Consider the following 16,410-nt stretch of genomic DNA (forward strand, 5'->3'; position numbering starts at 1 on the left):
CTTGGCAATTACAGTAGCAGGTCACAAAAAGGAAGAAGATGGGGTAAAATTTCTCAAACCAGGGTTCTCAGTCCTATGGGGTCACATAGACTTATTCTTGAGGGTTCAAAACTCCTAAAACCATTTTGTAAGTAGCTTCTATTTTGATGATAATTGTTTAAAATTATTTTAACATTTCTAAAAATAAAAATTGATGATGGTAATTTTTATATCTGAGATTTTAGTTTCTTAAGTCTCTTTCTCAAAATGGAATATTTAGGATTCTTTTTTTTTTTTTTTTTTTTTTTTTTTGAGATTCCCTCTTTCCTTTTTTGCTTTATATCATTGAAGGTTGGGAACTTTCAGTCTTAGGAAAAGATAAATGGGTTTCCAGTTGTCCCTAAACCATTGAAGTAAGGCTCCTCCTCCCCCACTCTGCTCATATTCAAGGAAGTTTCCCTGAACAGAGCTCACCAACTACCTAAAAGGAATATTTTGAGGCCCAGGATTAGTAACAAAGAAAATGTGTAAACATGAACTGCTTTCCATATTTATTTATATATATATATATATATATATATATATATATATATATATATATATTGGGGGGCATGTTAATCTGGCATCTTCCTGCATGCTAAATTCAAAATATAAATACATTAGAAAAAGGAAAAAATTTTATTTCTCTTTTGGTGTCTATTTATTGTATGAAGCTACAGCCGAGCATAACGCACAGGTGGTTTAAAATGCTTCTCTGCCATCTGAGATCTCGGCTTGCCAGGGTATAGATGTGGATGTCACTTTAGGGAATTGGGCTTATTCAGTATGTAAAATGAGGCTGGCATGGGTTCAGAGGTTTTGTCTGTGTCTTTACCAATTAACAATTTTTGCTTCCTTTTTATTTTTAAGGTCTTTTAAATTCTCTCTTTTTTTTCTGTTTTGTTTTAATCTGTAGATTCATAGATTGAAATTACTTAAATTTTTCTGTCAAATGCGCTAAGATTCTTAATACCTAGTATCTGTAATATATATTTCCTATCAAAAGACATAGGAACTATTAGTATATAAACCAGAGGTCATTTTAATCTGGTACTGAAGTGAAATTCTCATTTACAACCTTGTTAAAAAGATTTGTTTTCTTTTTTTTTTTTTTTGATGAAGGTCTATGTGGTATCCACGTTTTAGATTTTGTAATATTGTAAAAAAAAAAAAAAAACCAAACTAGATTTTGTTTTTCCAAATCTGATGTTTTGTGAACTTATTTTATGCAAAGCATTTGGCATTTAATTCATGGCATGGGTTCTTAAAAAAAAAAAAAAAGGGAAAAGTGGTTTATATAAGGCAGGTATGGCTCAATATACTATTACACATAAATACATACGGTAAAATCAGTACTGTCTCAATAGCACATAATATAAAAAGAAAATCAACTCCTAGATAAATGATGAAGGAAATAAAATACAAATCTAGGTTTGACAGCAATATCTAGATAATGCCACTTATTTATATATATATTTTTAAGGGAATTTTGTGAGCATTTAAGATTATAATGGCTGCCTTTTTGATCCACTGTGTTACTCTATCTAATTTTAATGAAGAGGGCAGTATGTAGCAATAAGAAACAGAAATGTTGAGACCTTTGTGGACCCTCTAGCAATCAGTGAATATCAGATCACAAATCTCCCCAGCTTTAATTACAGGCAAAAGAAAAGACAAAATTAGCATTTTAATATAGAAATATCTTAGGCTTTAGGAGAATTGTGATAAATCGAATGTTGCCTAGTGAACCAAAGAGGGGATATTACAACAAACTGTCTCCTTAGGAATATTTGTTTAAATGAAGGCAACAATACTTCATCCTTATCTTTTTTGGATAATTATCACTATTTCAGGCTGTTCTTTGTTCCAGGTTTAAAATACCTTTAGTTGGGGGAAAAAAAAGAAAAAGAAAAAGTAATTGGCAGTGTTTGTTTTCTGTAAAACTACAAGAAGGAAAAAATGCTGTTTGCTTGGCACTAACAAGATAATTATTTTAGGCAGAGCTTTTGCTCTGCAGCTCTCCGGTTCACTGGTGCCGTGGCAGCCCTGCACTTGGATGCATTTAGGTTACCTCGTTTCAGCTACAGCGTTTTAAACTAACTCCTCCTCCAGGGCTGAGGTTTGCCCACCTGTCTCCCCTAAAACACCTGCAACATATGTTTGCCATAACCCTGTAACGCTTTGCCTTTGGGGTCCTGAGAAATTCCCCCAGAGCTTTTTGCTTATAAACAGCTGAGCAATTCGTTTTTCTAATGGCGGTTGCTTTTCCCCCAGCATTGAGGCAATAACATATTCACTAAAATAAGAGTCTCATTTTTCATCAAAGGGAAACGTTCGACGTATTTTTTACAGTGCTGTTCTCCTTCTGAGCCTTATTCTTCCCCTAATCTGGCATGCTAAAAATTAAGAGTTGGTAGCAAGATATCAGGGGAAAGCAAACTAAGTAATTCTTCATTTGTCAAATATTTTCTTCATGCCGAACAGACATTGCATTTATATTGTAAATATAAATTAACCTTTTCTATTAAACAAGTGCTACAGGAACTTTATCACTTTAATGTAAAAATTGTAACCAATAAACTATAGAAATAATAATTTGGACATATTGTAGGAAATCACTTTAATTACTGTAACCTCATTAGCTGGCAAACAACTGTGCATTAATAGTATGTGGTTTTACAATTTTTAAAAAATTGTATGTATGTACATACTCCTGTTCTGAGAAATAAGACAGCTTTTCTCCCCACATATGAGGTCCAGTGTGCATGATATATTTTCCTAAATATGTGTTTTTACTTTTTAAAAAAATGGAATGTTTGGTAAAATCTGCCCTAAGTTTATATATGGTTATCAGAAGGATGAAACACTGCTTCCTCTACCTGTTTGTTATCATGGATTTTAAGTCGTCAAGCTGTCAGATCTGCTGTCAAAGTTCCGTTTATCAGTGCTCAGTGGTATCAGAAGGTAATTATAGCTTCCGTTTTATTGAGTTTTTACGAAGTGCCCAGCACTGTACCACACTTAATGTTCATCGCCCCATTTAATCCTTTCCGTTATGTTGCAGATGAGGAAACCGGAGCCGGAGGGTAAACTGACTCCCTCCCAGCCAGGAGTGGGTGGGGCGGGCTCTGGACTTGAACCTCCCTGACTCCGGATCCCTGGCCTCCCCTGCCAGGCAACCTGTGCCTCTAAATGTTAGATGTTAGGTCTACCTTAGTCCCTTTGTTTCTAACATAACACTTTAACTCTTCTTTACCTCCTGCTGGTACATTCATAGATTAGAACAGGGATCACTGGAATTGCTTTTCTTTTGCTCCGTTCAGTTCTACATGTGTTTACAAATAGCCAGCCCTTTGAAAGGCAGGCGATGTGTTGTCCCAAGTAGGATGAGTACCTCAGACTCTTTTCCTTCTGGAGTTTCCATTAACAATGCAAAAGGAGATTATCATCCTCAGGTGAGGGACCGGAGTTAGGGGATCAGTCTAGAAAGTACTATTTGTGATGACGTTTGTTGGATGAGTTTGATTTCACCAGGCTCAGAAAAAGGAACATTGTCACATTTCATCTTGTGGTTAATTGTACTTCTTGTGGTTAGTTGTACTTAGTGTGGGTTAGCATTTAAATATTTCTGTACATTACTGTAGCAAAGTGAGTTTGAACTTAAAGTCCTGAAATATTACTGTGCGGGTAAGGGTGGCAGGGAAGGACTTCTATCACAGAGTAGAGCGGAGGGCAGTTGTCCACCATCAAAGTTGTCCACTCAGTAAGGGACAGAGTGTTTTACCTGAAATTACATTAAGGCACAGCTTACTATTGTATAATATAGACCTCAGAAGTGAAGAATGTTAACTATAACGGAGAGGTTAGGTTTCAATCAGTTTTGTCCCTAACATTGATTGCTGTCATTTAAGCACTACTTGTAAATTGATTTGATCATGCCAAATTAACCAAAGCATTCTGAAAATTCAGAAGTACCACACAAGTTTGGTTTGGTTTGTTTTTTTTCCAGTTCCCTCTAGGACACTTGTTTCTATTATTATCTATCCTGCTTCTGTCAGTCATTTTGTCCACAAGGCTCTAAGCTGCCTCCCCAGATTTCAGCCTATCTGTGCCACAGGTGGGAGTTTCAGCATTCTACTTCTATTACCATAAAGTAACATGCTGAAGAGAAAGCCTTAAGAAGAGCTCCAACAGCTTGTTAACAGAGAAGGATGGAGTGGTACTTGGGAAGTTAATTAGCTGCAATCTTGTGGAAGATTTATTTCAAGTCCATCCAGGTTGGTCTAGGAAAGGCATGGTAAACCCAGGGTGGATTGAATTTGTGATTTCTGCATTTTCATGTATAGTTATGTAAACTTCTCAGGTCATGAAACATAATTGGTATTCCTCTGTACACAGACCAATATAAGTTAGGGTATAATTACCATTTTTTCTTCTGAAGAAACATTTCCCCAAATAAAAGAAGTGGGTTTTTTGGTTGTTTTTGATTTTGCTTTTTTTTTTTTTTTTTTTAATGCACATTGGCTTGGAAAAGCTTATAATATTTGAAATCCTGACTGTGTGAAAGTGGGTTTAAAATAATTATTAATTGTTCCAATCCTTTGCAAAGACATACTTTTAAAGTTGTCCACATCACATGTCCTACACAATGGGAACTTACAACTGTCATTGGGTCTGGTCTTTCTTACATACAGAGTTTTATATGTGTAGAATTCTAGTGGCTCTTACATTTTAGAGGACATTCCAGATCTATAAAAAAATAGAAATCAAAACTGTTATATTTCTGTTAAATTTTATTTGGAAAAAAATCCTTTAAAGTAAGAAAGACAAATATTACTTTTAAAATGTTTCAATTGCATGAGGTTAGAATGCTGCTCATTTAATCTCATCTCGCTAAGGAAACCATTGCTATCATTTTGGTACATAGTTGTGTGAGAAGATATTGCTCCAAAATTTCTTGACTTTTTAAAACCTTATTCAGAAGAGACTAAACTAACTTAATTAAAAAAGAAGAATTATAGGTGAATTAAAGAACTGTCAGTACTGAATCTTAATGTATAAAAGTATGTGCCCTTTTTGAATAAGTGTCTATACCTGTTGATTTCTATAGCCACATGTTGGTTTACAGACATATCAGACGTTAGTAGCTACAGCCACAGGTGGCCACTGAGCACCTGAAGTGTGGCTGGTCCAAACTGATATGTGCTCTCAGTGTAAAATATACACTAGATTTCAAACACTTTGTACAAAAGAAAGCATGTAAAATATCTCTATTTTTTATATTGATTACATGTTAAAATGACAACATTTTAGATATACCAAATGAAACAAAATATTATTACATTTACTTTCACTCCTTTTTTCTCTTTTTTTTTTTATTGTGGTTGCTAGAACATTTTAAATTACATATGAAGCTTGCATTTGTGACCCACGTTATATTTCTGTTGGACAGTGCTGGTCTAGACCATCCATGTGTACACATACTTCTGTTTTAGTAACAGTATCACCTTCTCAGATAGAAAACCCTATTGAATGACTTTCAACTATAACTTCTGGTTTTATTTTCTTACATTTCAAATACTATTTTTCAACATCATCTTTTGATTCTTTTTCTTCCATCCCAGTACAGCGGCACTTTAAACCGCCTCTCCTTTTCATACTAGTAAGTCTCCTAGGATTTTAAATAGGCCTCAGTGAAAGCAATACTTGAGCCTCATTCATATGTTCAAGTTAGATCATTATTCCTAATAATGGCTTTAAGTGCTTAGATAGATCAGCACTTCGTGTCTTGAATTGCTTGTCATTTCTTTATAAAGATGTTTCAAGAAATTGCTCCATGCATTCCCTTCTTTCATTGTTTTCTAGCAAAAAAGAACATAATCCTTTATTAATTTGTTGAAAGTCAGAGAAGAAAAGCCTTTTATAGTAGCGAAAACAAAATGTTTCCAGGTACTGAGAATAAAGAACAAAATTGGTTATGAGTGATAGTCCTATGAAAGTTAATTTTTAAAATAAATCATGAATGCACTGTCAGTCTGCCAGTGGCTTTGACCTCTATTTCTTTTTCCCGTTATGCTTGGGTCCAGGTTGTCATCAGCTACCAAGAGGAAACCTATGTAATTCCTAGAGAGCTAGAAGTTGCACTGTTAGACTTAATAGTATGGTAGTCATGGAAGCATCAGTTATCTTCATCAAGGCAATTCAGATTTGATTATTGTAGAACTGTGTTGAATACCAAACCAGTGGAGTAGTAGCTGGAGCTAAATCAAGGGATTGTCATTTTTGTCAGATGATTACGGCTGACTTGGAAGAGATATGAAAGGGTTGAGCTCTGTAAATATTCTCTTTTCAGCAGAAAAAGAAAAGGTCCATCATGGCCTTAAGATGCAGCTTGTTAGCTTGATGAATTTCAAACTATTTAACCTTAGCAATTATATACCCCCGCCTACATGCAAGTATATTCGTGCCTTGGGATTATGTCTCCAAGGACTGATATCAAAGCATATTGGTAATTTTCTATTAAGATAAAATGCAGCCTTTTTATGTCTAGTTAGATCTCTCAAAGGACAGGGCATGCTCTGGTTCAAAGTCCTAATTATTAACTTGAGTTATATGTTCGGGTAAACATTGGAACACATTTACTTATGAGTTTTTAAAAACTAATGAAAAATATATATAATTTAACCTTTTCAGAGATGGTGGTATTCATTTAAGTTATGCTATTAACGTGTTACATTTTTATAAACTGGAAGTGTATTTGATTAATTTTTATTTGCCTGAGGGACTTGATACTTTTAAATAATAGACATATTAAATAATAGCAACCTATTTAAATAGACACACCCAACCTAATGATTCAAGGACATTTCCGCAAGTTTATAAATAATCCTAAATGCCAGAAAGTACAGTGTATTGCTGCTTTTATGAAAGTGTGCATTGGTCAGTTTGCTTTTGTATTTCCACTACCTGGGCACTTATTAAACTCGTATGTAAGAGTAGATGACATAGAACCTGCAAACTTCAAAAGAATTGCTGAATTCTGAGATAACGCATTCATTTTCGGAGAAGACAGACCTGGCGTGCCATCTAGTGGGCATATATAACACTTCGGTTATCGAAAACGAACCGAGTCTTGCTCTTCTTCAAAATGCAGCTTTCTTGACACTTTGTGTCTCCTGGGCCTTAGGCATAGATTATGCTGGTGTTAATCTCCTATAATATTTCAGTTTTGTTGCAATTTTGTCTGACTGTATTTTGGAAAGGCGTATTGAGAATGGTCAAAAGTATCAGAAAGAAATCTAATGAAAGGAATACATCTATGTGAACTATGAGACAGGTAAAAACAAAACGTATTAAAACAATTTCAAGGGCTTCCCGGGTGGCGCAGTGGTTGAGAATCTGCCTGCCAATGCAGGGGACACGGGTTCGAGCCCTGGTCTGGGAGGATCCCGCATGCCGCGGAGCCGCTGGGCCCGTGAGCCACAATTACTGAGCCTGCGCGTCTGGAGCCTGTGCTCCGCAGCAGGAGAGGCCGCGGTGGTGAGAGGCCCGCGCACCGCGATGGAGAGCGGCCCCCGCTGGCCGCAACTAGAGAAAGCCCTCGCACAGAAACGAAGACCCAACACAGCCATAAATTAAACATAAATAAATAAATAAATAAATAAATATTAAAAAAAAAAAAAAAATTTCAGTGTTTAATCAGGCTAAGATGAGTTAAGGCAAAACTTCAACAATAAAAACAAACAAACAAACACACAAACAAAAAAACAGGGAGTTCCCTGGCCGTCCAGTGGTTAGGTCTCGGCACTTTCACTGCTGTGGCCCAGGTTTAATTCCTGGTCAGGGAATTAAGATCCCACAAGCCATGAGGTGCAGCCAAATTAAAAAAACAAAAAAAACCCAAGCACATTAATTATTAAACTTTATTATTATACGTATTTTTTCCTGAAAGAATATAAAAACAATTGTTTCATTCTTTTATGTGTTAACGTATAATTTAAATAGCTTTATACATTTTAATTTACCGCTTTTTTTTTTCTATAGAGAAATCCAAGACCAGTGACTTATCAATTCCATCCAAATTTAGATTATTACAAAGCCCGAGGAGCAGACCTCATGAATAAAAGCCGGTAAGTCCTCTTTCTCTGATGAAAGTTATAAGTCACTAAGATATTCTTGGAGATCGTCAGGAAATTTTACACATTTGCTGAAAATAATTTCCCAGATTTGAGTATACCAATGGTTAATGCATGTAATGAATCTTTGTAAAATAAATTATCTGAGTTTTTTTTTTTAAGGCATGAGCAAAGAATATATGTTGATGTCAGTGGTAAGATGAAAAATTAAATAAATGTAAGAGTACTTGTTACAGATTGAAGTTTGGCAACTTTGTTTTTCTAACACTAATAAACCTGAATAAATTGTGCCTGCTTGTGCAATCTCTTTCTAGATCCTTGCTGTTGATTGAAAAGAAGCAGTTCTATAATATATGTTTAAATTATTTCAGTAACAAAATTAAAATTGGGTTTCCCAACTGTCTTTAGAACTACACAATAAGCTTATAAATGCATCTTGTGTGTGCATTTGTGATTACATACATAGAAATTTTAAGGGTCACTGTAGGAATAAAAAAACATTAAAATCCTACTTTTAAAAGAAATTAACACTGGCATAAAGGGTTGATGAACAGTTTTGTTCTTTCATAATACTATACTCAGATGTCTCAAGAGTTAACTCATCAAACCAGAACCATCTCAAATTAGAACATAATTTCAAAGTTTACTCTGGTAGACTAAAATGTTAGTCATGATAAATGCTGAAAGTTGTCCGAATTTTCTTCCTTAAGCATTTTGCCTATGTGCTAGCTTTTCTTCAGCAGAATTCCAACAACCTAAATATACATGGTTGGAGTACACATACATGATGTGTTCTGCTCTTACTTGGAGAGTTTTTAAAAAAGACATAATTCCTGACACATCGAAACTCATCGTCTGAGGGGTGAGAAGGATTTTATAAGAAAGAAGCTAAATTTAAACTTGCATTTTGAACTCTTAGTGTAATGTTATTTTTAAATTACCCATCCTTGATTGAAGTCTGTCTCATGTTTTGAAGGGCTATGTAATTATGAGACCAGTTCTGTAGCCCATGAGGCTTCTGTGAAACTCTTTTCTGTTTGTTCATTTCATCTGATTCTTGGTTCACAAATAAAAGGTTTTTGCCTATAGTCACTTTGTTCATTTAATTTAACAAATTTTTCTTGAGTGCCAGACTCTCAGTATTCTAGGCATTGGAGATAGTGAACAAACCAGACAAAAATCCTAGCCCTCAGGAATCTTACAGTCTAATCACTTGTATTTCCTCCCTGTCAAGTATTTAGTTTTGATATGCTTTTTAAAAAGTATATTTTAGGTACTTTCTTCATACAAGATCTTTCTAGCTGGAGTTCCTTCTTCTCTCCCCTAATATCCACCCTGCACCCCTTGCCCACCACCTCCCCCAGGTTAGTTTTCACAGGACAGCCTGTAAACTCTCAGTTTCCAGCAGATTAGATCACACTCCCACTTGAACCTCCAAAGGCTTCCTAATACCTTGCATAATCCAGTCTTCTTCCCTTGCCCGTCCCCTAGTGACCTCATCTCCTCCACCCTCCCCTTCTCTTCCCTCTTGCTTGAGCTTGCTTGGGGCCATAGTGCTTCCCAGTTCTCCTCCTGCCTCCCCTCTTCCTTTTCAGCTTCATGATTTACGGCTCAGCACAAAGATCTCACACAAGTCAAGCCTATCTCTCTCTCACAGTTTTTTTTTTTTTTTTAATTTTATTGACATATAGTTGATTTACAATGTTGTGTTAATTTCTGCTGTACAGCAAAGTGATTCACTTATACATATATCTACATTCCTCTTCCATTATGGTTTATCACAGGATATTGAATATAGTTCCCTGTGCCATACGGTAAGACCTTGTTGTTTATCCATCCTGTATATAATAGTTTGTATGTGCTAATCCCAAACTCCCACTCCATCCCTCCCCTCTCCGCTCCCCCTTGGCAACCACAAGTCTGTTCTCTATGTCTGTCAGTCTGTTTCTGTTTTGTAGATAGGTTCATTTGTGTCATATTTTAGATTCCATATATAAGTGATATCATATGGTATTTGTCTTTCTATTTCTGACTTAACATCTTCTTTTTCCATTCATCTGTCGATGGACATTTAGGTTGTTTCCATGTCTTGGATATTGTAAATCATGCTGCTGTGAACATAGGGGTGCATGTATCTTTTCGAATCATAGTTTTGTCTGGATATATGCCCAGGAGTGGGATTGCAGAATCGTATGGTAGCTCTATTTTTAGTTTTTTGAGGAACCTCCATACTGTTCTCCATAGTGGCTGTATCAATTTACATTCCCACCAACAGTGCAAGAGGGTTCCCTTTCCTCCACATCCTCTCCAACATTTGATATTTGTAGACTTTTTGATGATGGCCGTTCTGACTGGTGTGAAGTGGTACCTCATTTTAGTTTTGATTTGCATTTCTCTAATAATTAGCAATGAGGAGCATCTTTTTATGTGCCTGTTAGCAATCTGTATGTTCACACAAGCCTCTCTTGACCTCCCTTTTGTCTTCACCTCCCTTGGTCACTCTCTACCCCATTGCCGCCATCTTATTTTCATAGCATTCTTTACTCACAGAAGCCATAGACATATGTATCATCTGTCTCCCCAACCTCCCCACTGAAGTCAAGCCCCCTGCAGGCAGATCCCTTGTCTTACTCACTACTTGAGGGCACCTGGAATAATCCTGGCTGGTGTGGGGAGGTTACTCAGTATTTGTTGTATGTATACATGATTCTATTTTTACATTTTTCAACATCTACTTTTTTTTTTTTTCAAAAAAGGAAATAGACTGTACCCTTTCCTTTTCCCCCTTCATGTTTTATCTTTCTTCCATTTAGCTTTCTGTCCCAGCATTTTTCTTCTCAAAAATGTTGGTTCTCTTTTATGTATTTCCTTGTAAGCACATTGAGATTCTTATACAAAGTAACGTAAGGATGCAAGGCAGATTTCTCATCATCACTGTTGCGATTTCAAAGCTTGAAATTGAAACTGAACCAAATAAAGTGTTGTGTGTGAAGACATCACAGACCAGTAAATGAGGAAAGAAAGAGTTCAGAGATGGTACTGGGAAACTTGACAAATCTTTTGAAAAGGTATCAACTTATAAACTTAACACAGACCAAAATAAACTCTGAGTTAATCAAAGTTCACTCAAATAAGAAAACATAGAAATAAAACACAAATGTCTATCTGACCTCTAGTTACTAGACTTTTTAGCCTTAAAAGTAATGGAAGAAATCACAAAGGGAAGGACTGGTGGATTTTACTACACAACTGTTTTTAAGTAGATGGCAAAAATAAAATAAACTGAATCAAAAAGGAAACAGAAAATTGGGAAAATATTTGTAGTATAAATGACTGACAAACTATAATATCATTAATGTATAGAAACTTACACAGTTCAGTAAGAAACACAAGATCTGTTTCAGGGGCCATCACATCTCCTGCCATACTCTTCTCTGCCCAGAGGATCTCAGCCCAGGTTCATGGCTTTACATTCCATTTATGACTAAAGGGTCCTTCACTTATATCTTCGGTCTGACCTCTGCCCTTGAACTCCAGACTCACATGCTCCAAACTAAACTCTCGATTCCACCTCCACACACCTGTTGTTCCCCCATTGTTTCTGCATCACAGTGAATGTCATGACCCAGTTGATGAAGCCTTAGAATTGCCTTTAACTCTTCTTTTTCTCTGACATCACACATCAAGTGCATCAGCAACTCCTGTTCAGACTATATCCTGAACTAAGCCACTTTCCTCTCTGCAGTGGTGGCACCAAGGCACGTGGCCTTGCCCATCTCACCCCCACGGTCTCCTAGCTCATCTCCCTGTGCAAGTCCGATCATATCACTCTTCTGCTCAGAGCCCTTCCGTGGCTTCCCAAAACATTTGGGGTCAAATCCAAAGCCTTTTCAGTGGTCTGCAAGGCAGGCCCTACATGATCCGGCTCCTGTCTCTCCAGCCCCACCACTCTGCTCCCTTGTTCACTGGACTCCAGCCACACCAGACTGCTTACCATCCCTCCAGCTCTCGAACAAGTTCCCACTTCAGGAGCTTTGAGCTTGCTTCTCCCCGTGTCTGGGTTCTTCCCCAGGAATCCACATGGCACACTTACTGCTCAGTCTGTGTTCAAATATCGTCTCTTCAGAGAACCTCTCTTCGACTGCCCTGTCTAAAATAATGGACCACTTTACTCTGTCCCTTTAATTTGCTTTGTTATTGTTTTTGTGGGTTTTTTTTTTTAAGAGCCGAAATGGTATTTTTAGTTTTTTATTCAAAAATTGTATTCAGCTTTTGGGTTTGTTTTTTATAGTTTGTTTCTTGCATTGAAATGTAAACTCTGCATGTTTGTCTTGTTAACTGTCGTATCCTCAGCACCTAAAATAGTGCCTAGAATATAGTAGGCGCTCAATGAAAGAAGGATTGCAAACAGCAAATAAACATTTAAAAAGCTGTTCAAACTCATAATTAATCAAAGAAATGCATAATTAATTAAAACACCTATGAAGCACCGTTTTTCACCTTTCAAATTAGCAAATTAAAAATAAACGAGGCAGAGATGAGTAAATCATCACGATCTACTGTACGGCCTAGGCCCATAGTTAATAATACTATATTGTGTACTTAAAATTTGCTAAGCGAGTAGATCTTAAGTGTTCTTATCACAAAAAATAAAATAAATAAAAATAGTAGTGATAAAGAGGGTGGGAGGAAACTTTTGGGGGTGATGGATAGGTTTATGGCATAGATTGTGGTGATAGTTTCACAGATGTGTACTTATCTCCAAACTTATCAAGTTGTACACATTAAATAGGTACAGCCGTTGTATGCCCGTTATACCTCAGTAAAGTGGTTTTGAATGAATGAATGAATGAATGAATGGGCAAGCTAGCACCGGTGAAGGTGCATGGATATCCTTAGTCACCAATATAAGGAGTGTAAGTTGAGACAAGCTTGGTAGTCTTGCCAAATAGTACTCCCAATTCTGTCTGTAGCCCTTATAACTACCACGTTATTCCCCAGAGGTTTGTTTATCGTGCCACTACTTTATCCATGATCAGAAACTATTGTAGCTGCAAAACCCTTGGGAAAGTCCCCCTTTAGCTATTTAATGCCTAAGATGCTTTTACCAGGCTGGACCCTTCAGCCATAATTAGCCTTGCAACTACTTTCTTAGCTGTAGAGAGGCTATTAAAGAGTTCATGCATTGGGACTGTCATTGAGCAGCGAGACAGGTAGTGGGGATGGTCTAGAGGGAATATATATCCTCATGGGGGAACCCCGAGCAGTGATCAGTTAGCAGAGGACAGACAAGAGGCAGGCAGACACCTGGAAAGCAGGGAGCTAATACTTGCTACGTCTATGGCAATGGACTTCTATTTGTGTTGCTTATCCAAATGAGGGATGAGGATGCAGAGATGACATGTGATTTTGAGATAAGAATATCTCTAGAAATCAAGAAGCCTGATTTCTCTTCTCTGCTTTACCATGGATTGCTATAATTAAGTCTTTAAACGCAAGTGCCTAGGTATTTTAGTGGTAGATTTTCCATTACGTGTGTGGGTAATATTCACTGTGCTCTGATTTTACTTACTTGCAAATTTCTCTTTAAAAATGGGAATTGACATTTTCTTATTCATTCAATATTTGAGCTCAGAACAATAATTTAACACTCAAATCCTGCTCCAATTTTGTCCTTAAATAACCATAAATTGCTGCTATATATATTAAAAAAAAAAAAAAAGCACATCTAAATTGTGACTGGTCTTCAGAAAGACCCATCTCATTTACTCAGGAATCTATGACCACTGAAATGCCCAATTGAGAAGTCATGGAACAGAATTCCATAGTTTTTAAATACTGCAACCTCTTATAGTAAGAGTAGAATCTCATACCTTCTTTATTCCAGAACATTCATGGACTTTCTGTTTTGAAAATGACACAACACAGTTTCTCAGAATGTGTAGTTTTTATCTGCTCTGCAGAGGTGATGAAATAATCACACCTGAGCTGTCAGCAGTGACTCAAGGCCACGTGTCACTTTATCTAGTGGTGCCTTTTTACAGACTCCACAACTATAAGTCTTTTAACTTGCTTAAGCAATTTCATATCACCAAAGTTAGATATTTTGCTTGATTAAATGAGGCCTTGGTAGAGATGGAAGAAACCAAGCTCAGTTCCTGATCTGCCCACTCACCAGATCAGCAATAGCATTCTCTGTGCGAATATTCCCAGCTTTCCTCTGCCTTGTGTCAGAGCTTAAACAACTTAACTGATACCAATAATGAAAGATTCCAGAATTAGAATTCTGGCAGGTAGACCCTCTACAAAAGGCCCCTTGTCAGGATCCCTGCATGGGATCCAGCAGGAAACCAGGGAAAGATGATTCTAATAAGCGTGTTCGCTGGGCTTTGAAGATGTTCTCCACATTCCTCAGCTGGGCTCCAGGTGATGAAGTAGTGTTGGCGTCCGGTCCATTTTTACCCCCAAAATGCCTGATGGCCAATAATTTTCCGTCTCTCCTTGGGATCAGGATCTGCCTCAGCTTAGGAGCGTTCTTCTCAGGACCTGGCCTAACAAGAATGTCCTAGAAAGTGCGTGATCCCAGGAAGCTCAGGAATTCTTCTACCAGTTGTCACCTTATGCTAGAATTTGAGCTTTGTGAGAAGAGGGACCACATCTGCCTCTGTCATTACTCTTTCCTCAGTACCTGGCACAGAGAACACATTCAAATACTGGTGAAATGATTGAATGCTTTCTAGCCTCGTTTATAGAGTAACCATATGGATGTCAGAGACTGAATCCTAGAATCTTCGTATTGCCAGGGCCTAGCACAGTACCTGGCACTGTTTCTGGTATTCAGTGTGTACTTAGTTTAATGACTGAATAAATAAATACTGTTTTGAATACCTAAAAGGCATTGTAAAATTCTTCTGGCCAATTTCCATTTTATATGGTCCACAAGAATTTTTAAAGCAGGCTTTATTATATTTACTCAGAAGTATTTTATTGCTAAAATATGGTAAAGAAATAATATGCTAATGATACTTCCCAAGTCATGAAGCCAAGAAGTCCATGGTTATAGTTCATTAGTAGTTAACTGGCTAATCAGAATTTTAAAGGACACTGATTTCTATATAAATGTAATTTTGTGATATTTTTGTGCTCAAATAAGAGTTTGTGCTATAAACACTTCTATGTCTGAAATGCCCTTTCTCTTGTATCAAAGAGAGTTGTTAATTCCTAACCAATTTAGGTAAATTGGTAACACTATCTCCTGTTTAGGGCAGAGTAAATAAATCTCCTGTTTTAAAAAATTTAAGTGTGATTTGTACACAAAACACAGATCTTAAGTGTTCAGTCTGATGAGTTTTGACAGCTGTGTATACCCCTTGTAACCACCATCTAAAACAATATATCTGGAGTGAACATTTCTTTCACCCAAGAATTCCCTCATGTCCCTTTACGGTCAATTCCAACCCTTCATCCCAAGGCAACCACTGTCTGATTTCTATTACCTTATATTAGTTTTGCCTTTTCTTGAGCTTCCCATAAACAGAGCCACACAGTATGCACTCTTTTTTGTCTAGCTTTTCTCATTCAGAATAATGTTTTTGCAATTCATGCGTGTTGTTGCATGTGTCAGTAGTTTCTTCCTTTGGATTGTTGAGTCGTATTCCACTATATGATGTATCACAAGTTGTTTATCTATTCTCTTGTTGATAGATAACTGGGTTATTTCCAGATTTGGGGTGTTATGAACAAGACTGCTAAGAGCATTCTTGTACAGGTGTTTTGATGTTTTTGTTTGGTTTTGGTTTTGGTGTTTATCTTTCCCTTGGGTAAACACTTAGAAATTAAATTGTCCTAATGGATAGATCTATGTTTAACTTTATAAGAAACTACAAACTGTTTTACAAAGTAATTATACCTTTTTCCACTCTCATCAGGAATATATGGGGGTTCTAACTGCTCTTCATCTTTGCCAACATTCGCTACTGTCAGTCTTTCTGATTTTATCTATTCTAGTTAGTGTGAAAATGGTATCTCATTGTGTTTTAATTTGCATTTTCCTGGGCATCTTTTCATAGCATATTGGTGATTTGTATATCTTCTTTTGTGAACTGTCCAGGTAGTTTGCCTGTGTTTAATGGGTTGTTTGTCTTTTTGTTCTTGATTTGTAAGAATTCTTTATATATTCTGGATATATATAGGATAGGAGTCTTTGTCAGATAAATGTACTGCAAATATTATCCTCCCCCAGTATGTGGCTTGCCTG

The 16,410-nt window shown here is 36.7% G+C and overlaps 1 protein-coding gene across 1 annotated transcript in view; it reads left to right on the forward strand.

Moving 5' to 3' along the window:
* TBC1D5 (TBC1 domain family member 5) overlaps nt 1–16,410 on the forward strand; it is a 534,463-nt gene that overhangs the window by 433,450 nt on the left and 84,603 nt on the right. Inside the window, exon 17 of the mRNA XM_057545046.1 lies at nt 8,062–8,147. Within this exon, the coding sequence (XP_057401029.1) occupies nt 8,062–8,147 (86 nt within the window). The remainder of the gene's footprint in view (nt 1–8,061; nt 8,148–16,410) is intronic.

This window comes from Balaenoptera acutorostrata, chromosome 4, assembly GCF_949987535.1.
Source record: "Balaenoptera acutorostrata chromosome 4, mBalAcu1.1, whole genome shotgun sequence".
NCBI classification, from domain to species: domain Eukaryota; kingdom Metazoa; phylum Chordata; class Mammalia; order Artiodactyla; family Balaenopteridae; genus Balaenoptera; species Balaenoptera acutorostrata.